The 22,891-nt window shown below is 54.1% G+C and overlaps 11 protein-coding genes across 11 annotated transcripts; 7 read left to right on the top strand and 4 right to left on the bottom strand.

Annotated features, from left to right (window-relative positions):
- The first annotated feature begins 71 nt into the window (after positions 1 to 71).
- On the top strand, positions 72 to 845 carry BAUCODRAFT_94976 (uncharacterized protein). The gene is made up of 3 exons (XM_007681348.1): positions 72 to 287; positions 351 to 428; positions 492 to 845. Exons 1-3 carry the CDS (start codon positions 198 to 200, stop codon positions 609 to 611), a joined length of 288 nt encoding a protein of 95 aa, XP_007679538.1. The 5' UTR covers positions 72 to 197; the 3' UTR covers positions 612 to 845.
- A 935-nt stretch (positions 846 to 1,780) lies between these two features.
- BAUCODRAFT_26658 (uncharacterized protein) lies at positions 1,781 to 6,253 on the bottom strand (the record flags this gene model as incomplete). The annotated part of the gene is made up of 6 exons (XM_007680957.1): positions 1,781 to 1,876; positions 1,936 to 2,136; positions 2,196 to 2,321; positions 2,359 to 2,525; positions 2,688 to 2,914; positions 2,967 to 6,253. 6 exons carry the CDS (start codon positions 6,251 to 6,253, stop codon positions 1,781 to 1,783), a joined length of 4,104 nt encoding a protein of 1,367 aa, XP_007679147.1.
- Positions 6,254 to 6,927: 674 nt separating this feature from the next.
- Positions 6,928 to 8,721, top strand: BAUCODRAFT_76280 (uncharacterized protein; the record flags this gene model as incomplete). Its single annotated transcript, XM_007681203.1, has 1 exon — positions 6,928 to 8,721. One exon carries the CDS (start codon positions 6,928 to 6,930, stop codon positions 8,719 to 8,721), a length of 1,794 nt encoding a protein of 597 aa, XP_007679393.1.
- A 582-nt stretch (positions 8,722 to 9,303) lies between these two features.
- Positions 9,304 to 9,798, top strand: BAUCODRAFT_76570 (uncharacterized protein; the record flags this gene model as incomplete). The annotated part of the gene is made up of 1 exon (XM_007681225.1): positions 9,304 to 9,798. One exon carries the CDS (start codon positions 9,304 to 9,306, stop codon positions 9,796 to 9,798), a length of 495 nt encoding a protein of 164 aa, XP_007679415.1.
- Positions 9,799 to 9,892: 94 nt separating this feature from the next.
- Positions 9,893 to 10,589, bottom strand: BAUCODRAFT_125231 (uncharacterized protein; the record flags this gene model as incomplete). The annotated part of the gene is made up of 2 exons (XM_007681349.1): positions 9,893 to 10,272; positions 10,388 to 10,589. The coding sequence occupies 2 exons, from the start codon at positions 10,587 to 10,589 to the stop codon at positions 9,893 to 9,895; spliced, it is 582 nt and encodes a 193-aa protein (XP_007679539.1).
- A 902-nt stretch (positions 10,590 to 11,491) lies between these two features.
- On the top strand, positions 11,492 to 12,961 carry BAUCODRAFT_568205 (uncharacterized protein; the record flags this gene model as incomplete). The annotated part of the gene is made up of 5 exons (XM_007681350.1): positions 11,492 to 11,887; positions 11,948 to 12,079; positions 12,140 to 12,280; positions 12,310 to 12,517; positions 12,571 to 12,961. 5 exons carry the CDS (start codon positions 11,492 to 11,494, stop codon positions 12,921 to 12,923), a joined length of 1,230 nt encoding a protein of 409 aa, XP_007679540.1. The 3' UTR covers positions 12,924 to 12,961.
- Positions 12,962 to 13,097: 136 nt separating this feature from the next.
- Positions 13,098 to 14,454, bottom strand: BAUCODRAFT_133301 (uncharacterized protein; the record flags this gene model as incomplete). Its single annotated transcript, XM_007681351.1, has 7 exons — positions 13,098 to 13,279; positions 13,329 to 13,601; positions 13,658 to 13,823; positions 13,877 to 14,021; positions 14,077 to 14,108; positions 14,172 to 14,302; positions 14,352 to 14,454. 7 exons carry the CDS (start codon positions 14,452 to 14,454, stop codon positions 13,197 to 13,199), a joined length of 933 nt encoding a protein of 310 aa, XP_007679541.1. The 3' UTR covers positions 13,098 to 13,196.
- A 191-nt stretch (positions 14,455 to 14,645) lies between these two features.
- On the bottom strand, positions 14,646 to 15,420 carry BAUCODRAFT_238033 (uncharacterized protein). The gene has a single exon (XM_007681352.1). It carries the CDS (start codon positions 15,240 to 15,242, stop codon positions 14,838 to 14,840), a length of 405 nt encoding a protein of 134 aa, XP_007679542.1. The 5' UTR covers positions 15,243 to 15,420; the 3' UTR covers positions 14,646 to 14,837.
- Positions 15,421 to 16,745: 1,325 nt separating this feature from the next.
- Positions 16,746 to 17,477, top strand: BAUCODRAFT_238317 (uncharacterized protein). Its single transcript, XM_007681353.1, has one exon. It carries the CDS (start codon positions 16,884 to 16,886, stop codon positions 17,349 to 17,351), a length of 468 nt encoding a protein of 155 aa, XP_007679543.1. The 5' UTR covers positions 16,746 to 16,883; the 3' UTR covers positions 17,352 to 17,477.
- A 186-nt stretch (positions 17,478 to 17,663) lies between these two features.
- On the top strand, positions 17,664 to 18,950 carry BAUCODRAFT_37054 (uncharacterized protein). The gene is made up of 2 exons (XM_007681041.1): positions 17,664 to 18,318; positions 18,376 to 18,950. Exons 1-2 carry the CDS (start codon positions 17,827 to 17,829, stop codon positions 18,577 to 18,579), a joined length of 696 nt encoding a protein of 231 aa, XP_007679231.1. The 5' UTR covers positions 17,664 to 17,826; the 3' UTR covers positions 18,580 to 18,950.
- An 851-nt stretch (positions 18,951 to 19,801) lies between these two features.
- Positions 19,802 to 22,453, top strand: BAUCODRAFT_238257 (uncharacterized protein). Its single transcript, XM_007681354.1, has 3 exons — positions 19,802 to 19,836; positions 19,902 to 20,239; positions 20,368 to 22,453. Exons 2-3 carry the CDS (start codon positions 20,156 to 20,158, stop codon positions 22,291 to 22,293), a joined length of 2,010 nt encoding a protein of 669 aa, XP_007679544.1. The 5' UTR covers positions 19,802 to 19,836; positions 19,902 to 20,155; the 3' UTR covers positions 22,294 to 22,453.
- The last annotated feature ends 438 nt before the right edge of the window (positions 22,454 to 22,891 follow it).

Consider the following 22,891-nt stretch of genomic DNA (forward strand, 5'->3'; position numbering starts at 1 on the left):
TCAGTCGACCGTACAACGGCGGTGACGTAACACCTCGGCGCGAGTTCATGTGCTCAAGCTCGCGAGGTCAACAGTGTCGAACAAAAACGTCAGGTGATCATATCGCCGTAAGAACTTCACTTTCACATTGTTGCGATCATACAGACAGCTTCGAATCGTCAAGAACTTTTGTCTCCGGTTAAAAACCTATCGTCACCATGCCAGCCCAACAATCAGCCGAATTCAAGAAGGCTGCTGAAGACAGCCGCAAGCTTAAGGCGAAGCCTACCGACAACGAACTGCTAGAGGCATGGCGCATCAAATAATCCAATCTCAAAAATGCTGTGCTGACATGCTCATCCGACAACAAGCTCTACGGCTTGTTCAAGCAGGGTACTCAAGATCCCCCATTCGAGCAGTCAAAAGCACCCGGCATGTTTGAGTTGAAGGTGCGTCCGAAACTTGCATGGAATCGCATTGACGCTTCTCCTTCGAAACTGACTTTGCTGTAGGAGAAAGCGAAGCGTGGCGCATGGGAGAAGGTGCACAAGGAAGGAGTCACTGCCGCAAATGCTCAGAAGAAGTACGTTGCGCTCGTGGAGAGCTTGAAGAAGAAGTACGGACACAATTGATAGGCGACTGCATTATCCGCGGTGCTAGCGTTTATGGTTGGATGAACGGGAAAGATGCCAATATCAATGCGAATTTCCCCATGCAACCCTCTACGTCGCAGCGTCTGCTACTGACGGTGCGATTTAATTTGTGAAGGTTGTGCCATTCCTCCGAGCCACCGGGTAAGCTAACGGCCCCAAACCAGATATACTAGTCGGGTTGCCATGTTACTCGGCGCCCGTAAGAGACTCCACGGTCACAGAACTCCGGGAAGCTTCTTTAGAGTGGTCAGCTATCGGAGTATTTGCAGGATCGTTAAGTGAGTAATCATACTGGGATGGCCCGTCTTCTCATGGCAGCCACCAGAAACTCGCCGCCCCGGTTGCCTATAGCTCAAAACCGAGCTTGCACCGACTTACTGCATCTGCCTCTTCAGTTCTGAGCGGCTTGACAATTCCACGTACTTCAGAGGAGAGACGAGGCTATGCATAGGGATCCAGTACAGCTCATTGCCGACAAAGGCAAGTGCTCACTGGTAATGGCCCGGAAAGCCTTGTAGGCATATATATAAGCAGTGTTAGCGACGCCTATCAGCTGCTTGGCGTGCCAGTCAACATGCTGCACAACCGCGCAAGGGCTACCTATGCTTGCATGCCGGTGGCTATGACAAGCTCTGTTATGATTCGGAAAGGGAGCATAGCACACGAGCTGCGGTAACACCCGCAGGACGGCGTGAGCGCAAAGTCAGAAGCGAAAGCCGAGTGCGGTACATGCGGTTCAACCACTTCTCCACTGACGCGGAAAGTAAGTTATAAGTTGCCGCAAGAAGGCACTGAACTTGAGACGAAGCGTCCTGGAAAGAGGGCTTGACCGGTCAACAGTGAGATGCTCTTACAGGGGCAGCCGAGCGGCACAGCGCTTTGCCACACCATGGAGCATTGTCCCTAGCCATGCGGGCCAGTACGGAGATTTCACTGGACATGCAGAGGGAAAGAAATTGGCAGTCAAGCCTCGTCTTTAGCCATGACGGCACAGACTCAGCGACACCTTCTGCGGATAATGGTTTTCATTTGCGATGAGATAGCTAGTGCGCCATCACGCCGAGGGTATGCTGCGCAAATTGGTCGTCGAATGGCAGGCATGTGCCATGCGCAACGGCACCGTGGAAGGTAGGTTGATTACAAGCAGTCTAGGTGCGCGGGGGGCGGTCGTTGAAGTTGCGACGCGGGCGATCTGTGACCTGCGGTTGTTGTACCGCAACGACGTTGACAGCAATGCTGTCGAACTGTATGCCCACTATGTCAGTACCGCCCATTGCTGCCACTGGGAAGATGTGGTACTCACGCCCATAGACTTCAGCAGATCCTTGGTCTCCTGGTCGACATCCAGCATGCCGCTCTCTGAGTTCTGAGTGAAGTCAAGTGCCGAGACTTCTGGCACAAATTGATCCTTGCGTTCACGCTCCTCTTCTTGCAGCTTGAAGGAAATGCCGCGCACGGGACCTCGTTGAATACGCTTCATCAAATGTGTAGTGTAGCCGGCAATCTACAGTACCATCAGCATCAGTTATCTCAAGCTGGTGATCGGCCTTAGGATAGGCATACCTTGTTGCGTAACCGCTTGCTGGCAATCACAGCGATTTCATCGCAAATGCGCTTGTTGGTCTCGAAGTCAAGGGTGAGCCTTGGGTAATAACGCTCAATGATGACCTTGGCCGACTTCTTCACCGTCTTCGTCCTGACGCGACCCATGTTGGCGGTTGTGTACAGTGGGTTGGAAAGATGGTGTCGGCGGTGGAATGCTTAATGTCTCTCTCAGCGGGCCAACAAATTCAGAGTGGTGCATGCCAAGACAAGCAAAGGCGGAGACGGAAAAGTCCGGCTTCCAGTCGTTGATCTGTGCGCTGAAATCTGATTGAGGCTGATGAGCAGAAGCTGTACAAGAACGTCACATTGCAATGCTGGGTATCTAAGGGCACTCCATCTACCAGAATCCGAGACGCCTCGAGAGCACCGACTTCGACTATGCCACCCGGTTCCACGTGCCTCACGCTAAGCTTCACTTCAAATCCTGCGGTCCCAATACCTGAACCGTACTTGTGCCGTCCATGAACCGCGTTCTGAAGATGCGATTTGCGTTGCCAAACATGCCGTCCTTCAAGCTGACAACAATGAACTGCGAGCCCTTGAATCGTGTCCGGATCAGACGGCCAATATTCTGAGTATGCGACAAGTCAAGCGCAGCATCTACCTCATCCAAGATGTACATCGGAGCCGGCGAGTACTGCAGCAGCGAGAGGATCAAGCTCAGAGCGATGAGTGACCTGCGAACCTTATCAGTGAACTTGTACGTGCTTGGAGTATGAAGGTACGCACCTTTGCCCGCCTGAAAGCTCGGTCAGACTCTCCTTCCACACCTTGCCCAAGCACACCTTCACCTCCAAACCTTTCCCGATATTTTTCTTGCCGTCTACCTCCACGGGCTCCAACTTCGCTGTGTTGCCCGGCAGCAGATCGTTGAAGATGAGCCCAAAGTCCTCGTTCACCTTCCTCCAGGTCTTTTCCAATGCCGTCTTCTTATACTCATCAAGGCTTCCGATCGTCTCTTCAATCTTTTTCTTGTCTTTGGTTACAGTCCGCATCATCTGCTTCAGGCTCGCTTCCTTCTTCTCTACGCTGTCGATGGTGGCCATAACTGCAGGGTTGATTTTCTTCTTCATGTCGTGGAAGCGTTCAGTCACGGTCTTGAGGTTTGACTTGCTTTCGGCCATGTTGTGGGAGCCGAAGTCGTACGGCGTATTGGCCTTGCCGAAAGACAGAGCTTCCTCGTGGATCCAGTCGTGCTCCTTCTCCATCGTAGAGAGGGTTTGCTGAGCGATCTGCTGTTGCTTTGCGAAATTGTCTACGGCGTGGCCGAGCTTTTGCGCTTCAAGCTTCTCGTCCGCGATTTGTTGCGCCTTTCGCTTCGAGGCACGCTCGAGGTCCGCAATCTCCTCGTCAAACCCGGACAACTTCGCTCGCTCGTCATCCAGCGCCGCTTGAGCTTCGTCATGCGCACCTCGTGCTCGCTTCTGCTCCGCCTCAAGGCCCATTAACTCCGAGTTGTGACCCTCAAGTGTGGTCTCCGCGTCTTGCGACTCTTCCTGCGCGGCAGCAAGATCCGAGCCAGTCTGCTCCGCGTCGAGCAGAGCTTCTCGCATCTCCTGCTGCAAGGGTCTGATGGCGGCTTGGGCTTTTGACAAAGCCTTCTTTAACTTGTCGAGATCCTTCTGCAACTGGTCGAGCTTGCCGGACTTGTTCGACGAGAAGTCCTTCATGTCCTTCGCAATCCGGTTGGCTTCCGATACGGCTTCTTTCCGCCTTACTTCAGCTTCTTGGATGTTAGTCTCAAGTGCTGCCATGGTCTCCTTCATCTCCTGCACGCTTGCAATGATGCTGGACGAAGAGTTTGATGCGATCTGTAACTCCGCGAGTTGGATCTCGTGCGCCTTTAGGTCAAGTTCTTGCTTGATCTGCCGCGCCGACTTGAGCTTCTGGGCGTCTTTCGCAATGGCTCGTTCAAGCTTGGCTAGCTTCTCCTCCTCCTGACCGAGCCCCTGCGTAACGGCATTGAGCTTCTGGAGTGTTAAGAGCACGCCAGTGCCTTGTGCGGCGGATCCACCGGACAATGTGCCGGCTGGATCGTAGACATCCCCATCGAGCGTGACACTCTTGAGCCTTATGGATGGATCAAAGGTCACCTTTTTCGCCGTTGCCGCGTCGGCAGCCACCAAGGTGTTGCCGAATACGAATTCCATGGCTCTCTCGACCTCGTGGTCAAACCCAACCAGCGTGAGTGCAAGATTAACTTTGCCTGGCGCCAGTCTCTGGGCAGCAGCCACCTTGTCCGCTGGCGCTCTCGACGCGGCAATCCTATCAAGCGGGACGATTGTCACTCGTCTGCGGAGCTTGCCGTTTTGCAATAGCTGTGTGCCCGTCTCCGCAGAGTCGACCACAACATTGTACAGCCTACCACCGGCGCAGATTTCAAGCGCCGTGCCAGCCTCGGAATGCTGCTCTGGCAGGTTGAACAGCTGCGCTACAAGGCCTTTGACTCGCCGCCGATCGAAGTCCGGAGATGGGTCGGAGTACGAGAAGTCCAGCCCTGCGATTCTCCGCCTCAGCGCCTCCGCCTCGCTCTGTAACGCGCGAATGCGCTTCTCAAGCTGCGCCTTCTCCGCTTGTTGCAGCTCCTCTCGGCCAGGATCGAAGCCCAACTTCTTCAGCTCGTCTTCAAGCTTCGCTGCTTGCTTTCGAAGGAGTTGCAGGTCGCCGAGTAGCGACGCGTTCTCTTTCTCTGCCTTCTTCGCTCGAGGCTCATCTTCCTTGATGCGCGCTTCAAGATGGCTGATCTTGAGCTTAGCTTGTTCGATCTCCGTCCCAGTTTTGGTCGCCGCGTCTCGTGCTGCCGTCAGCTGTCCGGCATAGCCGCCGTCGGAGCCTGCGTTCGAGGAGATGCCGGTCTGTAGCGTGTGGAGGAGCTCTTCCTTTTTCTCAGCCTCAGCCTTTTGCTCCTCCACACCCCTATTTGATGCTTCGAAGCGCTCTTGCAGCTGCCGGTGTAACTCTGCCTTCTTCTTCAGCCGCCTCTCAAGCTCCTTCGCGCTTGACTGCGCCTTCTTCAAACGTTCTTGTTCTTCTGTCATTGCAACCTTTTTCAAGTCCAAGACTGTCGCTAGGCGCACAAGCTCATGCGAGTGCTCTTTGACGGCCTCTTCCAGCTTGCCAAACTTACCGCCTTTGCGAAGCTCCTTGTCCTTCTTTGCACGTACGTTTTGCATATCTTCTTCGAGTACGCCAATCTCACGCTCCAGCTTCTCCTTGCTCTCTTCGATCTCCGCTGCGCGCCCCCTCTTCGCTGCCAGATCTTGCACGCTCTGCTGCAGTTTCTGCTTGCTCTTCACGTAGTCGTACGCAACCACTAACCTCGTCAACCGCTCGAGATCCGACTGCGTACTCTGGAACTCCAAGAACGCTCGTTTTTCGTTTCGTAGCTTGTCCAGCTTCGGCTCGATTTCTTCCTTCAGCAGGCCCTCGAGCTCTTCCACCTTGGCCTGCTTCTTGGCCATCGTCCGCAGCGCCTTCTCCCGCCGGTCTTCGAACATACGCGTGCCTGCCGCTTCCTCGACCATGCCAAGGATCTCAGTGCTCTTCATGTTCAGCACCTTTGTAATGCGACCTTGCATGATCAAGAAGTTTGGGTTGTTGATGTTCAACTGGACGCTCTGAAAGAGATTCTGCACTGTCTGCTGTTGCGCTCGATGCCCATTGATCAGATACTTGCTCATACCGCCCAGCACGATCTGCCTTGTCACGCTGATGCTCGCGTAATCCTCGAAGCCAATTGGCGACTTGGGCTTGTCACTGTTGTCGAACACAAGAGTGACCGAGGCCTTGGTGACGCCGGCCTGGCCACGCTTGTAGATGAGGTCGCTGGCGCCGCCATTGGCACGCAAGAGCTCGAAGCGCCCGATACCAAGACAAAAGCAGATGGCGTCGAGGATGTTGGATTTGCCGGAGCCATTCAACCCGGTGATGGCGTTGAAAGTTGGATCCCAGCCCGAGATGACGGTTCGAACAGCGTAGGACTTGAAGCCGTCGATGATAAGCTCGGTAATGCGCATCTTTATTCTACTGCGCCGTTCTCAATTGTCCATAAGACGCATGCGTTGTCGTAAGCTAGAGCTTCATACAGTCTGTTTATTCGACCGTTGTTTACTTCGAAAACTAGCGCCGGGATCAGCCCGTCTCGCGCTTTCACACGATGTCACGCGATTGACCCACCAGCGACTATCTCCTCCACCACCTTTCAGTAGCGTGCGAACAACAGGCGTACAGGGTGCAAGCAATGCTCGTGTCTTGTGTATCATACGAAGGTCATTACGTGCACCGCGCAGCAACACAATCAGAGCGCTGCACACCCAGACAGTTGTCGCGGGCATTTCCGATAGCGGCTGCAGGGTGGGTCACTTTTTGCAGACTTGAACATTCACTTGTACTCTCCTGCCTATCCCGACGCATTTGTGGCTGAGCCCAATAAGGGTGAAGATGAAATGATGGTCTACTCTATTCCGCTATGAGCTTCGAAGCCTATTGCTGTTGTTGATCCTTTTTCTTACTATGGAAAATGACTACCTATATGTGGGCGTCTGGAAAGGCAAGCGTATCCGGGAGTCATAAGCGCATTGTTTCTACGTTGAAACGACAACATGCCTCGAGTACAGCAGCCGTGGTCTCACCAACGATCGGGAAACCGGTGAGGTCTCAGGATGAGCATTCCACACAGCGTGAACTGTTTATGGACGTCCTAAGCGCGAATGCAACGAAGCGTGATGCCAAGCAATATCTCTCCCGCTTTAAACGGGTCAAGACACCTCATACAGGCAAAACAGAAGGTGCGAACAGTTCGGTCGAGGAGCCATCTATCCTGCGGCGCCAGCAGGCAAGCCTTGATCGCTTAGGCGTCAACCTCGGAGGTCTTTACGCCCCAGCTCGTGCCATTGCAGAGACTCCGGTCTTTGAGCGCAGCGAAAAGCTGAGGCAGAATACTGTGCCTAATCAGCAAGCATTGCACGTTGCCATTGTCTGTTTGAGAGCACCACAGACGTTGAGTGACCCTGTTCTGGATGGGGTAGCTACTACGCTTTCGCAGCTTGTTAAGCTTGACACCAGAATTGTTCTAGTCCTTGAGCTTGGCAGCGAAGGCACATATATGGGCGCACGAGAGCAGAGAAAGACCCTTGCAGCGCAAGCCGAGCGTCTGCTGGCCGCTATCAAGAAGCACAGCCGCGAGGCTTCCCGCTTTGTGACCGGCGCGCTGGAGACGACCGAAAAAGGTTCGACAAAGCTGGTCTTACCACAATTGATCATGGAGCCTCTGAAGCGCGGTGTAATTCCAATTGTACCGGGTTTGGCTCACACTCCAAGCGGACAACTTACCAAAGTGGACGTGGCGGACGTTATGGCTGCATTGACCGAAGGTATAGCTGGTGGGAAAGGTGCTGGTCACACCGAGGGTCGCCAGGCTGACACTGAAGCCTCAATTGACCGCATCATTCTTCTCGATGCCGCAGGCGGAGTGCCGAGCAAGGTTCGTAGCGATAATGCTCATGTATTCATCAACCTCGAGCAGGAGTACAATGACATTCAGAAGGAGCTCGCGGATTACGAAACTTGGGCGGATGGCATCAGCAGTCCTAACATGTATGATCAGCACAAGGCGAACTTGCGCATGCTGAAGAGGTGCCTTGCCATGCTGCCATCTGCGTCCTCGGCGCTGATCATCTCTCCTCACGAGGCTGCCGCCTCGTCGCAGGCTACTGACGCAGCAGAAGCTGCCATTGGTGCCGGCACACGGCGCCAGAAGAATACGCTCATCCACAATTTATTGACCAACAAGCCTATGGTTTCTTCATCGCTTCCTACCGCGCGGCTCACCACAACCGCTGGAATTGCTGGTGAGGGCGCCCCAGCCGCACCTACAGCAGCAACACTCGTAAAGACTGGCATGCCAGTTGCGATCATACCAGCAGCCGATCGTGTTGATGGGTGGACAGCGCCACCTCATGGCCATTCATCCTTCGAGCTAGATCGAGACCCCAGGGTTGACTTTCCTCGTCTAGTACATCTGATAGAAGATTCTTTCCGGCGCAGACTAAATGTCAAGCACTATATTGATCGCGTTCGGCAACGCACAGCAGGCCTTATTGTAGCAGGGGAGTACGAAGGCGGCGCCATCTTCACGTGGGAACGACCACCAGCGTCCTCCACAGGGCAGCGTCTAGTGCCTTACTTGGACAAGTTTGCAGTCCTGCAAACATCGCAGGGATCATCCGGCGTTGCAGATATACTGTTCCAGTCCATGGTTCGAACTTGCTTTCCGAACGGAGTATGCTGGCGAAGTCGAGATAACAATCCCGTTAACAAATGGTACTTTGAGCGTGCAGCAGGTAGCTGGAAAATTCCAGGAAGTGGCTGGACAATGTTCTGGACAGGGGAAGGTGTCGTCGACGACAAACAGAGGTGGCAGGATTATGTAGGGGTGTGTAAAAGTGTCGTTCCGAGCTGGGCAGATGGGAAGAGGCCAGACTGATGGAATGCTGCGCCAACGCTGTGAGACACTGAGCGCTCTACGCCTTGTCAACAGTTCTTTCGATTCAACATCAAGTGCTCATGCTTGCAGCGTACGAGGCATTTCAGGTCAATTGCGGTGCCACGAGGCGGAAGAGCGTGAGCAATGGAAAGTGGACGTGATGGAGCAAACAGCCCCGTCTCGCGGTTGGTCCGGGGTTGCTCCTTCTAGATTCGCCAGTACTTCCCCATGTGGGAAAGCCGGGCTGTTGAAACGAGTTGCAAGAAAGCCCCGCCAATCGAAGCTCGACCCCTCATGCACGAGTCCACCGCTAGGAGATCAGCCGCCATCGGCTCGTTGAATAATCTGTGTGGCTTAACAGCGGACAAATTGTCGTTCGGTAGGAGAATACGATTTCCTTCTTCATTTGACGACCACGACTTGTCGCGTACGGGCAGAGATAAAGTCACCAACCGTTCAAGCTTGACGTTGAGTTCTGTGCCATACTCAGCGATAATACAACCATCAACGCAAACGGTTAACTCGGCGACAGTGGGATACAACTCTAGCCAGAACTAGTTCTCCAGTCGGAGTCAGCACAAGATGGCAACAAATGGCTCGCAAGGCGGCGGGCTTCGCATCGCTATGGGCGCCGACGATGCTGGATGCGGCTACAAGAACAAGATCAAGGCCGATCTCGAGGCCGACCCTCGAGTCGCCAAAGTCATCGATGTCGGCGTCAACGATAGCTCGGACAAGACTGCATACCCTCACCCTGCGGTAGACGCGGCCAAGCTCATAAAGAACGGTGAGGTCGACCGCGCATTGTTGATTTGCGGCACCGGACTCGGTGTTGCCATCAGCGCGAACAAGGTACCAGGTATCAGAGCTGTGACGGCTCATGACAGCTTCAGCGTTGAGCGGGCGATCTTAAGCAATGATGCGCAAGTACTTTGCATGGGCGAGCGCGTGGTTGGCATTGAGCTTGCCAGAAGGTTGGCAAAGGAGTGGGTAGGGTACAAGTTTGACCCTAATAGCGCGAGCGCGAAGAAAGTGGAGGCGATCATGGAGCACGAGAAGCAGAACTACGCATCGTAAGATCGGAAGGAAACGCTAATCGTGCTTGGCAATAAACGACTCTACACAATTCACAGCTGGCTTGGGAATATACAGCTACTATTGGTGTCTCGGCCTACAGTTGATGCCCAGTCTTCTTTTGCGCCTTCTTCCAACTCTCCGTAGCCTGGCAGTGTTTAAGGTAGGCTTCCACTTTCTTCCAATGCTTGCCCTTCGTGCCCAGTTCTCTGGCAAACATGAAGTCCACACTAAACTCCATCATGGTGTCTGCAGCCGTCACCGTGTCGCCAACTAAGAATTTGCCATTGCTCTTACCAAGCTCGGCTTCCAGATAATCCAAGTCTTTCTCTGGGTTGACGCTGATTTTCTCTTCGGACTTCGCAACGTCCCCACCCACTTGAAACCAGCGGCAGTATAGCACGGCAAGGCCATGCAGCATAAAGGTGGCCTCGGCAGCATGGACCCATTGCAGCACGGCGTATCGCTTAGAATCGCCTGCCGCAGGAAGCAGGCGATGTTGCTTGTCGTATGTATCGCAGATATATCTTTAGCGACTTAGTCGCAATGGGCAGTGCCGAATATAGTGCTCTCGCTTACTCTGTGATGTTGCCGCTCTCGTAGAGCATGACATCGCCATCCCTCATTGCCGGGAACTTGCCAAGCCCGCCGGCTTCGTCCTTGAGCCATTGCGGTGCCTTTTGGTTGTCTCTATTCGCAAATTTGACCTCGTAGTTAAGTCCAAGCTCCTCAAGCAGCCATGCAATTCGGATTGACCGTGACGCTTGCAGGAAGTAGAGAGTGATCTGAGGCATGACTAAACAGACGTACATTCACAAACAGGGAACGAAAAGCGAGGGAAGATGCAGAGACTCGGAGAGGTTTCCCGTTTTTGTCACTTACATTCATGTAGCCAGCTTATTCCCAGAGCGTCGGTCAAGGTAAGGTTTCGAACCATGAAGTCCCGGCCGCCCCGGCCATCAATGAGTGTCAGAGTTGGCGACACTCCTCCCACGCGCCTTCAATGCTCCATCGTAAGTTCGTGAATCCTCATGTCGCGCAATGCTGTCATTTCGATGGACGCAAAGAGTAGAGGGTCCTTCGCAAACAGAGGTCTGGCATGCGTAGGTCGCGAGAGCCGCTGCGCGTGCCAGTAACGGCAACCTCGTGCGTTGAAAGGAACAGTGTTTGAAGATGCCAAAAGGATGCGTGAACTGGAAGGATTGCATCTGTAGCTATACGGACGATAAGACGCCGATTACTGATCGCCTCTGACATCTTTATCGGCAGAGGCGCACGGAGCGCCCCTATGTTTTTCATGGGAACTCCATCTTGGACAGTCGAAACCACTCCCACAGACTTCCCATTACCTGCTTCGTTGGTTCATGGACGAATGTGATAACAGTCAATGGGATGAGTGTTAAACGCTAACGGCGTCAGTTTCTCATCTCAAAACCTGACAGCTGTGCCTGCAGCAACAAAACTTGCAGGTGTTGTTTGGCGTCCTACTTCGCTCTACAACTATCGAGCACTCTATCCGACTGCTAGCACTGGAAGCTTGTAGAACGATAGTCCCAACAACATCATGCATTGGTGCGGGGTTGTGACGAGCTCAGGGTGTCAAGATCAAACCACTTCCTTTAATAGGACTAAGTACAACCTTTAGGGATCCGTAACCTGATATCGCTAGCCAGAGATACGCCGTCACGAGACAGCCATGGGCATACAAGAGACGTACCGACCGGCTTTTGACACTCCACCTGGTGCGCATCTCGCAGGCATCTCCATCTCTAGCCTCAAGCTGCCAACCCCTTATGTCTCCTACGGTCTGCCCTACCAAGAGGCTGCTGCAAAACATATCAGAAGTACTCTCCATGTATTGCGAGTGTACGTTGTATCTTCGACATCCCTGGCTGTGAGCACGGATCGGCTTGATCGACTAGTTACCGCTGTCGGTGAAGACGCGATTTGTGGCATTACCAAAGGCATAACGCCGCATACGCCGTTCGCGGAGATTCTTGAGATCACGGCGAAGTGTCGGGAGAATAGCGCTGATTGCCTGTTGGCACTCGGGGCTGGATCGATCACAGATGGATGCAAGATTGTGGCACTCGTATGCGATTCGTAGGCGAGCATTCTTACTTGGACGCATAGTAATTGACGGGCTGATTAGTACCTCGCAAACGATATTGATAGCATGGAGGAGCTGGCGAAGTATGCTGTGGGGGGCGAAGACTGCCCTAAGTCCGTCAAAGAGCCATCGGTGCCGTTGATCACTATTCCGACAACTCTATCCGGCGGAGAGGTTGGTCTCGTAGTCATGGGCTGCTATGATCTTGCAGATACTGATGCTTCGGTCTGCTAGTACTTTAGTCTTGCAGGAGGCACTGATGATTCCACGCACCACAAGCATGGCTTCCTGCGCTCTGGGATGGGGGTGAAGCTCATCATACTGGATCCGGACCTTTGCACGACTACACCAGCATATCACTGGCTGAGTACTGGAGTACGTACTGTATTGATCACTGTGTGGAGGCCTTATGCTCTTTGCACAGCACACAGCAGGCTGACGCAAACGCTGAACAAGGCCTGCGGCTCCTCGTTCCAGGCCTACTGAGGACGAAAGGGCACCCGGGCGATCTTGATGCGAGGCGCAAGTGTCAACAAGGTGTTAACCTAGCTATGGGCAGTATCCGTGCTGGTGTGCCCATCGGCGGTAGTCATGCGATTGGACATCAACTCGGTAAGCTGAATCATATCCTGACTACGTAGGAGACCTGAAACCTAATTCATAAGGACCACTCGGTGTGCCGCACGGCGTTACGAGCTGTATCATGTGTCCAGCGGTTATGAAATATAACATGCAGCACGGCCGGAACAACCCTGACATTGCGCGACGGCAGGAGCATATTCGGGATGTACTGTGGGCTGAGCCCGAAGTCACCGCTGCACTGCAGGCGGCCGGTTTGAGGCAAGACTCGGCAGACCTGGGCGACGTGCTCGACGCCGTGATTCGCGCTCTTGCATTGCCACGTAGTCTGAGGGAGCTGAATGTCTCCCCTCAGATCATACCGTCGCTTTCCGAAGGGACGCTGGAAGAATATGGGCCGCAACTAATCCCATACCTCTGCTTAAGGCGGAGCAAGTGACTGCTATACTCAGAACTGTGGCCTGAAGTCGTTCTGGACCACTTTCAGCGGCCCGGCGATCAGTTAGCACAAGTGATCAAGAAGAAGCACCATCACCAAAGACATCTCGCGTACGGAGTCTTCCACCCGATCGATCAGAAGATATAGTACTAACGTACATACAATACTTGAATACGTTCGATGAATACAGCTGGTCCGCTGGCGCTACCGCGAACGCCGAATATTCACTCCCATTGCCACCTCCCAGCAACCAGTTGGTTTCGCTAAGTAGCTTTAGGCGTCGCCGGCGCCCATGCGCTCCTCCTTCATTTTCTGCCTCTCGCTTGCACCCTTGATGATGTGAGAGATGTCGAAGACTACTGTGTGTCAGCAGTAGGCAGCATTGCAAGCAGACGCAACACCTACCTGGGATTTGGAAGGGGAAGTCGAGTGCTGCCAGCATGATGGCTGCAAAAATCCACCAACCGAGCAGGTCAACGACGAACGTCAATGCGCCAGCGACAACGGTCAACTGGGCCCCAAGGGCCATGTTCCCCTTCGCAATCTGCCAGTATGCGCCAGCGAGGCAACCAAAAGCGGGCACCAAGAACGCGAAGATAAGAAGGAAGATGACGTTCGTGCGAAGGGCGCAGATCATGTAGATGAAGCAAAGGACGCCCATGAACACGTGGAAGAATGCTGTACCATGGGATTAGCATAATCCTCACATGCTTATCCCGTAGTCGTATACTGACCAAAGCTGGCGTAGAAGCCAGGCTCTTCAAGACCCTGCGCCGGGACGCCAGTTGTCGAGAAGGCACCGTACGCGTTAAACCAGGGTGTGAGGGTACCACCGAACGAGAGCCAGAACGCGCCGAACGAGCCGAAGACCACGAACGGGAAGGTGTTGCCAATGATCCACTGCGACGCGTCAGTCGAAGGAGCCATGTTACATCCCATCGATCTCAACTTACTTCGCCGATTGCTCCAAGAATCATAAGTAGGCCGCCGAAGAAGTAGTATATTGCGGTATCAGATGCACCCGACCCTCCGGCGCCTCGCCAGCCCATGAGGATGCAGGAGAGCGGTGTCAGGGAAAGCAGGAAGCCAACAAGACAGCTAAGTATCCTCTGTCAGTAGTGACTCGTTCCAACAACTTCGGACAGCTACTTACAGAGGCGTAGGGTTACCGAAGGTCTTGCGAAGCTGCAGAAAAGTAGGACGAGGTTAGCACAACACTTCGGGGCAAGTCCTTGGAACATCTTGTACCTCGCCAGCGACTCTGTTTTGGGGCGAGAGATAGATTTTCTCGAAGAGTTCGGGGGAGATTGAGAGACTGCCGGTCGTCTGGATCCTTTTCAAGGCGGTGTCGACATCCATGTTGTTGTCGAGGTGGTAGCCTGGAATACGTGTCAGCGGCAGTACAAGGGTCGCCCTACAACAACTTACCATTTGAGAAGTCTTTCTCCAACGGCCCATTGTCGGTCGGTCCAGGTGCGAAGTTCGCGTTGTTGCGGGTTGCCTGATAGGCGTCCGAGTTCGCTGCTGCCATAACTGCGCAGTTGGAGAGAAGGCTGACGTTCGTGGAATGGAAGCCGGCAGAGCAGTTCACAGCACCTCAAACTGGGCGATTGGCACTGGACGATCAGAGATGTGGAAGGAATGTTGGGAATAGCAACCTATGTATACGCCTCCTCATTTCGATCAACGGCTCCGCCAGGCGTCCGACAAACCTAGGCCAGTGTTTGACACGACTCAGACCCCTCTCCTACATGGATCAGAGGAGACGACGACACGCCGCTCATCAGCTCGGACGAGCTTTCCAAGCCCGCGTCGAGCTTGTGCTCAGGTCAAGTGCGCGGTCGTGAAGGCTGCTTGCCGAGCAAATGCGTCTGCAAGCTACCCGTAACTGGCTTGGTTCGAGATCGACAGCGCTCACGGTTGGCTGCTACTCGCCCCGTACCTTTCGAAGCACCTGCTTAGCGCGCCCTGACGCCCGGCTCTCCGGTTCCGGGTTGACGACAATTGATGTGCTTGATGTGCTCGAAGGGCAGCTTCCTCAGCAGCTCGTCCAGAATAGCAGGCTGGGCAAGTCCTTGAACTGCAGCGTGGGAAGTGAGTAACACGAGCTCTACACCTACTCAATGCAAGGCCAGCATAGGCGCGCAAACAATGCGATGCGCTGCCTGCGGACAGAAGGAAACAAGGACAATGCCGGGCCTTAGCGCTGTAGCTCCACACGGTCGATCCCCCGCTCCTGCGGAGGTGGCTTGGGCGGATGCAAGGAAAGGACACTCCGAAACCCCGTCTTCTGGAGATACACGTCTCTTCGTGTCTCATAGTTCACCGGCTTTGATTGCAGTCACGTCCGAAAAGCGCGCGATGTTTGTTATGGTTGACATGATTCGCTTTATTTGTATGAAGACACATGCTGACTGAGAAAGTTTTAACTTACAAGCACCATCTACTTTTCGTAAGGTGAAGAACCAATTTTGCAAGGTTTGCTAACGACCAAGCCACTCTCTGCCTTCCAATCTCACGACAGGTGAAAGCCGCGGTGCAGTCAAAGCACTATTCGTCAAAATTCCTACAGCAATCGTTCTCTACATAGATTATCAGTAGAGGTCACCGCCAGTCCGAAGGCTTTCCACTCTTCACGGTGCTTTCACACGTGACATGCAAGCTTTTGAAGCTGTCTAGCTCCACGTTTACGTGATGTGGACAGGCTTCATTGGTTTTGATACATGATGTTGCTGCTGTTCAGAAGCTCGATGGTTTCGCAGATAAGACATGTTTTGCTTTCAACGTTCTTCGACCAACACTCGTGTGTAGCGGCAGAGTTATGACCTACATGATCCGACGACCAACGTCTCGAGACAACCTTCGAAAAAGGCAACCTTTTCTAAAAACGAACTAAGGTACAGCCTCCCAGGAAGAAAGTTGGCTGTTGTTCCACAATTGTTGTTGATGCATAAGAGCTTTAAGTGATGATTCCGGAGTCTTCACAACATGAACGGTAGCGCGTCGCGGGCTTGACGTAGATTTTGCCGTTAAGATGGTGAAGGCACATCCACACGCTGCTCGCTTGTTCATATTTACAGCGAACATGAACTCTCACGCTTGCTCAGCGAAGGAACCAATGGGCATGCCGCACTCTCTGTGATCACTAGGTTTGTTCAAAGGCTTGTAGTTGGATCGTAATGGCCATGGACTAGACGTCGACTTGGGTACGCATATGATGGTCCAGAGTCACCCACTTGCGCCGCCACCAGACGAGACGAGATCAGCGACAAGTGAATGTGCTTATTCGAGACAGGAAGCCTGCAAGGGCACTACCACTGCAATCACCTGTTGTTGGGGGTTGAGGTCCGCCAATGCTACGGCTCACGGAATTTAATGAGACGCTAGGGTAGCTGGCTGGCAGTACCAATGTCCACACTGCTCCGAGCATCGATTCCAAAGATGGGTCCCTCCTGTTCATCACTACATAGTCAAACATGATCGGTATGCCTAGCTATGCTCTGCTCAAGTTTGTTAGTTCGGACGAGAGCGGGACGGTTCACGAGAACTGACATGTCCTGTCAGAGGTTGCGGTTTGACCGAGTCACAGTACGTACTCGCTCGGGATCGTACGGCACCATGCCCATTGTGCAACCAGCAGTGACTCACATCTGAATGAATGTACGATCCTGCCAAACACCATGTGCTCGTATTCGTGGCTGCCAAATGCACCGCGGTTTCCGGCGCAGTCAGGGTTCACTGTCGCGCTAGCTGCAACGTGGATAACAGTGCGAGACCGAGCCGCACGTGCATGAATGACAACCTGTCGTAACACTTCCTCATTGCTTCACGTATAAAAGGCGCCGCAGCACGCATAGAGCCAACAGGAACAGAAGATGACATAGTAGGTTCATCAATTTCTGTATTCCACCTCCATCAAGACTTTTCGTGGTACACGCATTCCGAGCGACGGCCACCATCATGGTGGCGATTCAACTTGCCATCCTGCTGATTGTCTGTATCGCTTACCGCTTCGTGTCTGCCCATGTTCGAGAACGCCGCTTCCGGGCCTTCGAGGCCCAGCATGGCTGCGAATCTGCTACAGATCTTACTGTTCCTTGGTATGGAAGGGTGCAACATCTTCAACGGATGATGAAGGCGGGCCAGAACAAGGAAGACCTTCTGGACGATATCATAGCAGAACGCTTCAATAGGGCGTATACTCACCAGGCTCGTGGTTTTGATGGATCACTGAACATGGGAACCATCGACCCGGCGAACATCCAGGCAATGCTGGCGACACAGTTCAAGGATTTTGAGACAGGCCAGCGACGATATCAGACACTCGCTCCTGTCATCGGCAAGAGCATCTTCTCAAGCGATGGTGCTTTCTGTATGTTACAAAGTCTGAGAATCATCCTTGCCGTTCGGTCCGCTAACCCGTCATAAAGGGGAACACTCGAGGGCGCTGTTTAGGCCTTCGTTCTCTCGGGAAAACATTAACAACCTCCAAGTCACAGACGAGGCCGCGGCGCTACTTATCGAAGCGATTGGACCCGCGAAGGCAGACGGCTGGACCGGCGCTGTCGACCTCCTCCCTCTGTTTTATAACCTCACCCTAGACACTGCGAGCGATTTTCTGTTCGGTGAATCCGTAGGCGCACAGAGGATTGCCATCTCCGCTCAGCAAAGTGCAGGATCGATGCATGATGCGGCAGCTCATGCGGTTGGCGAGCAGTTCCAGGAGGACCTGAAAACCATCGGCGAGATTTTGCTAAACCGCATACGCCTCGGCACCTTCTTCTGGGTTCCCGGAGTCGGCGAGAGCTTAGGCTTTCGAAGAGCCATAGCGCGGGTCAGAAGCTTTACGGAGTACTTCGTCCAGGCGGCGGTCAAGTCAGTTCGCTCTGGGAAGACTGAAGCCATGAAGGAGACACTACTTAATCGCCTCGCCACTCAGACTCAAGATCGCAAAGAGCTGCGCGATCAAACTTTGTCAATCCTATTCGCCGGTAGAGACACCACGGCCGCTTTACTTGGATGGTGCTTTGTGCGATTGTCACTCCATCCCGACATCTATGACAAGCTTCGCAGCATCGTGCAGAAGGAGTTCGAAGGCGACGAGGGCATCAGCTTTGCCCAGCTCAAAGGTTGCCGTTACTTACAGCACTTCCTCAATGAAGTGCTACGGTTACATGCCACGGTGCCCTTCAATAATCGCGTAGCGGTTAGAGACACTACTCTGCCTGTAGGTGGCGGACCAGACCAACTCTCACCAATTGCCATCCGCAAAGGACAGGCCGTCTTCTTCACCGTATACCTGATGCACCGACGCAAGGACCTTTGGGGAGACGATGCGCTCGAGTTCAAGCCTGAGCGATGGGAACAGAAAGTGCCTGCTTGGCAGTTCTTACCGGTAAGCAAGTGTTCCGTTGTCGTCAATGAGGTTTCATGTGCTAATCATCCGTCACAGTTCTCGGGTGGACCACGGATCTGTCTTGGTCAGCAGTTTGCCCTTGTTGAAGCACGCTATCTCCTTGTCCGGATGCTGCAGCAATTTGACGCCATTCAGCCCGTCGAGATGGCTCAGGCGCTGAGGATGCCGAAAGGCTTGGGCTTAACGATGTGGCCAGGGGAGGGAGTCAAAGTTAGGTTACACAAGGCTTCAGCGTGCTGATGCCGTGTGGCCATCGGCAATGCGACACGTCGTACTGTCGAGAACAGGGGCCCGCGGCACTACGAAGCGTAATGCGTGGGGTCGGGATGTCGTTGGGATGTGGCTGCATTATAGATGCTCTCCACTTCGCGCAGATGATGATACCCCTAGGACAAGATCATAAGCGGGTGACTTCTGTTACGGCGCGCTTTGTATTATGACGGCCGTAGAATAGACCGGCGTTCTGCTGTGAAATGTTCCTTGAGAGTTTTCCCCCGGGCAAACCCTTCGAAATGGCACTTCTAGGTCCTTATAAAAGCACAACCCAGGTCGCACTGCACCAATCCAAGTAACGGAGTAAGGGCAACACAAACGAACGATCGCCGTCAGCGGTTGGAATCGCACATGGCTCGGGAAGATGCGTTCGTCAGGAAAGCGGGAATGGCCCGGTTAGTGACTTGACGGGCTGCATCCTATGCATCCGCGCTCGCGATCCGCTGCGCTAGGTCGAAGAAAGAAGGCCGTGGCCGTAAGCGCAATGCACGCGATCGATTGCGGCGAGCGCTGCATGATTGCAGCGCTTGGAAACATTCCAATCGGCATCCCGCGCCCTGTGCGGCTTGCTATACAAGGAGCTCGTCTCCAGCGTCTTCCCTGCTCTCATCGGCGGACTGCTAGACTGCAGCAGTGACGCCCATCGTGAGACGCAGAACAAGCGAGCTCGGCACGCCACGTGTCGCGATGTCTGCGTGATGGCGCCATGCAGGAGGCCCAAGCAGGCGACAGGTTACGAATCTTGTCCAAACGAAGGCGCGCCGGTTGCGACAGTGCGTAGTCCGTCTCCACAATCCGAGTCCTGCAAAGCAAAGGGTCGCGCAGACGGTGGCCAAAGATGCAAATGTTCCTGCATCTGGAACCTGGTTCACGTTGCGTCGTCTGCGCCAAATACGCCATCCCCGCTTTCTCCTCTCAGTCTAGGGAGCCGTGTGAACTAGAAATAAGCCATGCTGCCGATGCCTTCAGTGGAATGGTGTCGCACGTCGCTGTCGTCGTTTGTTGATGTGTCTCTCTCTCTAAGTCAGTCTGTCGGTCGAAGGAACGTTCGCTGTCAAGCCTCTAACCTTTGTGTCATCTCTGCTTCCGTACTCGACCTTTCTCTCGCACGTGGCACTGACTTCGAGCGGGCCCGGTCTAGACGTATTAACCTTCAATAGCTCCAGCGGCCGCCAAAAGGAGTATTAGCAGCGGAAGCGGACGCTCGACGTCTCACGGGACACGGTCGGTGGGAACCACTGCAGATTTGCCCCATAGCACAAGACACCTCTACTAATACAGCCCAACAGTTCTCGCTTCAGGAACCAGCAAGTCGCACTGCATTGCTCGCTCCACGAGCAAGCCTTTTCAGCGCCGCCCCGCTATTCACGCAAGCCACGGCGAGTCCGGTCCGGTCTCCAGGTCGCTGTGCGCTTTAAGGCTTCAGCCGTGCGTCTAGTCTGACAAGGACGAAAGCCTATCTCTAACCCACTGTGCCCATTCGAGACAGTGCACAGAGGGCGCCGCACTAGCTTTGCGTAGTTCCAGCGTTTTGAGCAGAAAGATGCTCGCAACCATCAGACCTCAAGAGGTGCATGGATTAGGACCCCATCATCGACGACATCCGTCTTCCTACAGCGGTCATACAGTAAGTGTTCAACCTGATCAGCGTCGTGCCGATCAACGCCCCACAATCAACCAAGCTGACTCCACCATCAGCGCATCCTGATGCCTTCCGCAGACCTGGTCTCAGCTAACGTCACTTCTACACCGAAGAGAATACCCAAGCTTGCAGTACGCAGCGTGGTGTCCGAGGACGAGCATGCAGGAGATGGCAGTCCGTCTCCGAAGGGGCGTCTAAGGCGTGACGATGGCGTCAGGCCACCGCCATCGTCTTGCTCTTCCGTGTCCACAACCCTGCCAACCTTGGAGCGGACACATAGTGATCAGTCACATGACTCCCAAGACTCGCTAGATACGATCAGACAGCGCCGGAGCAGCTTCGCGCCGGCCAAGACCAAGGCAGCTGACTCGAAGCGGAAGAATAAGGCCGCGTCAGTACTGGGGTTTCTCACTCTGAAGGAGCCGTCGACTGCCGCTTGGGAAGAGTTCGCGGAAGCACAAAGAAAGGCTGCAGCGCAGAAAGGTGGCAGAGTCTCAGCGGTTAGGCCTGCTGGAGTCTCGTCTCAAAGACTGCCAGACTTCGTACCTAAAACCAATTCGAAGTGGGATGGCTTGCCTGGTAACACACAGCGCACGAGTGCGCAGAGAACAAATAGCAAACGGCTTTCTACTTTCTCCACGGGAAGCAAGCAGACTACGCGAACAACTTCCACAACACGCGCAGACTTCGGTGACGAGTTCGCCAAAAGGTTCGGTTCGCTATCGAGCAAGCCGGGGCGTAGATCGACCTCCTCCTCCGGGTCATCAATGCGAAGCTCGATGCGTGTTACGGGCTCTATGCAGTCATTGCCGGAAGATGCCGGAGAGTCATCCACTCATAGCCCCAGACGCGGCGACGAGCCCAAGCGATCCTTGCAGCAACAACAGCATCCGAACGATCGCCCAGAATCATCCTTGTCGTGCGGCAAAGAAGTCGCACGTTGGGATCAATCGCCATTGCAAGAGAGTCTGAACAGAGATGTCGAGGTGCCTCAAGAACTTGCTCGAGAGAAAGCTCTGGCCATACTGGGCGCTCAGAAACGAGTCGATACTTTTCTCCATCCGCCTTCGCCACCGTACGTTCTTCCAGATATGTCGTCGCTGATGCAGACACCGGAGCTAGAGCTTCCCGAGACTTCGTTACTCGACGTCTCTCAACCGACTCAGCATATCAGCTCGCCCGCAGAGCAATCGCCTCTTACGCCTCCAGCAGACGAGAATCTCCTATTCACGACTGTCGCCGAACATGAGCCCGCCGTTAAGTCAATCGGTGCCGTTACCCAGTCCGAGAATGTCACCTTCTGGCATAGCGATACCGACACCGATACGGAGCCCTTCAGAACTGTACGATCAGGAGGTACACATACTGTACCAAACTTCAGCCGACCCAGAGTCGCGAAATACGTCTTGGCAAATGCGCACCCCGATCTGCCGCTCGAACCTATCATTGATGAGGACATCCGGACCGAGAGCGAAGGCAGCGACTGGTTGCAGCCTACATTGCGCGATGACAAAGGCCGGACATCACCTTTCGTAAATACCCACCTGCCACTGCAAGCCCAGAACCTAGCCACGAGCACTTCATCTTCTCTACCAGCCGCGCTAGTGAGAACGCAGTCGATGTCTTCCCGGGTGACAAGCATAACTATCGGCACTGCCACTACCGTAACGCCCACTCTCGACTCGCCGACATTCTCAGAAAACACGTCAGAGTTGCCTAGCCGACCATCCACAGCTGCATCAAGCGTTTCTACCGTTACCGCTACTCCGCGGCTGTCAACGTCTCCGCCCCGATCAAACAGCGATGCTGTCTCAGTGGCACCAAGCGAAATGTCCGTGCAGTGGACAATGACGCCGAAGGAACGGCTCGGCCTCGGCGGGAAGTTGATTAGACGAGAGCAAGCGGACGTGCTCCCATGGGAGAAGGAGGGTGAAATCGTGACCAGCGTAGCCGCCAAAAGACTGTCCACAGCCTCTTCGTTGGCGCCGACGGAAGGCGGTAGGCTAAAGAGGCTGAGTATTCGACTGAGCAGAAGGTGAGCGCTATCATTAGTATCCCTCACGCGTTACGACATCGGACCTACGAGGGCAATGAAGGCGCACAATTGTTTCTGCTCAGATGTCATGACATGATTCACCAAGACATCCTCTTCGTTTCATCTCGTACTCCATGCTAAGAATACTCCAGTACGTTCGGCTAATCGCGTCTACTCGTTTCCGACCCGACATGTGACCGTATTCGTAGCGGCAGCGAACGGCTTGCGGTGACCTGTACGATCCAAACTTGTACACTGGATCATGTCCTAGCCCGCGACACGGTGTGGTTCAGAGCTTTCGTACTTTTCGTGTCACTGGAGGATCAGTCCTCGACCGACTTGGTAGCATCTTGACCTTCCTTTGCGCTCTGTTCTTGGGTTTTTACACCCTCACCTACTTGCAAGCCTTCTACGTCCTTGGCTAAGCTTTCGTGCTTTGCACTTTCCTTTGCTGACGGGAGTGCGCTGAGTTCGGAACTGTCTTCTGGCTCCTCCTTTGCCCCTGTAGCACGTTCAGGTACAGGCGTTGCAGTGCCTGAATGTATCCTAGAGGCGGGTGCAGAGAGGTGGTCGATCGCAGGATGAGCGGCCTTTGCGGCGCT

Source organism: Baudoinia panamericana (assembly GCF_000338955.1).
Source record: "Baudoinia panamericana UAMH 10762 unplaced genomic scaffold BAUCOscaffold_11, whole genome shotgun sequence".
NCBI classification, from domain to species: Eukaryota; Fungi; Ascomycota; class Dothideomycetes; order Mycosphaerellales; family Teratosphaeriaceae; genus Baudoinia; species Baudoinia panamericana.

What these genes read in the sequence shown, in the direction of transcription:
- BAUCODRAFT_94976 (XM_007681348.1), top strand. Translation starts at nt 198, where the DNA reads ATGCCAGCCCAACAATCAGCCGAATTCAAGAAGGCTGCTGAAGACAGC. An exon ending in CCGACAACGAACTGCTAGAG is followed by an intron (nt 288 to 350) that starts GCATGGCGCATC and finishes TCCGACAACAAG; the next exon opens with CTCTACGGCTTGTTCAAGCA. An exon ending in CCGGCATGTTTGAGTTGAAG is followed by an intron (nt 429 to 491) that starts GTGCGTCCGAAA and finishes ACTTTGCTGTAG; the next exon opens with GAGAAAGCGAAGCGTGGCGC.
- BAUCODRAFT_238033 (XM_007681352.1), bottom strand. Translation starts at nt 15,242, where the DNA reads ATGAGACACGAAGAGACGTGTATCTCCAGAAGACGGGGTTTCGGAGTG.
- BAUCODRAFT_238317 (XM_007681353.1), top strand. Translation starts at nt 16,884, where the DNA reads ATGGTGGCGATTCAACTTGCCATCCTGCTGATTGTCTGTATCGCTTAC.
- BAUCODRAFT_37054 (XM_007681041.1), top strand. Translation starts at nt 17,827, where the DNA reads ATGAAGGAGACACTACTTAATCGCCTCGCCACTCAGACTCAAGATCGC. An exon ending in CTGCTTGGCAGTTCTTACCG is followed by an intron (nt 18,319 to 18,375) that starts GTAAGCAAGTGT and finishes CATCCGTCACAG; the next exon opens with TTCTCGGGTGGACCACGGAT.
- BAUCODRAFT_238257 (XM_007681354.1), top strand. Translation starts at nt 20,156, where the DNA reads ATGCTCGCAACCATCAGACCTCAAGAGGTGCATGGATTAGGACCCCAT. An exon ending in CTTCCTACAGCGGTCATACA is followed by an intron (nt 20,240 to 20,367) that starts GTAAGTGTTCAA and finishes TCTACACCGAAG; the next exon opens with AGAATACCCAAGCTTGCAGT.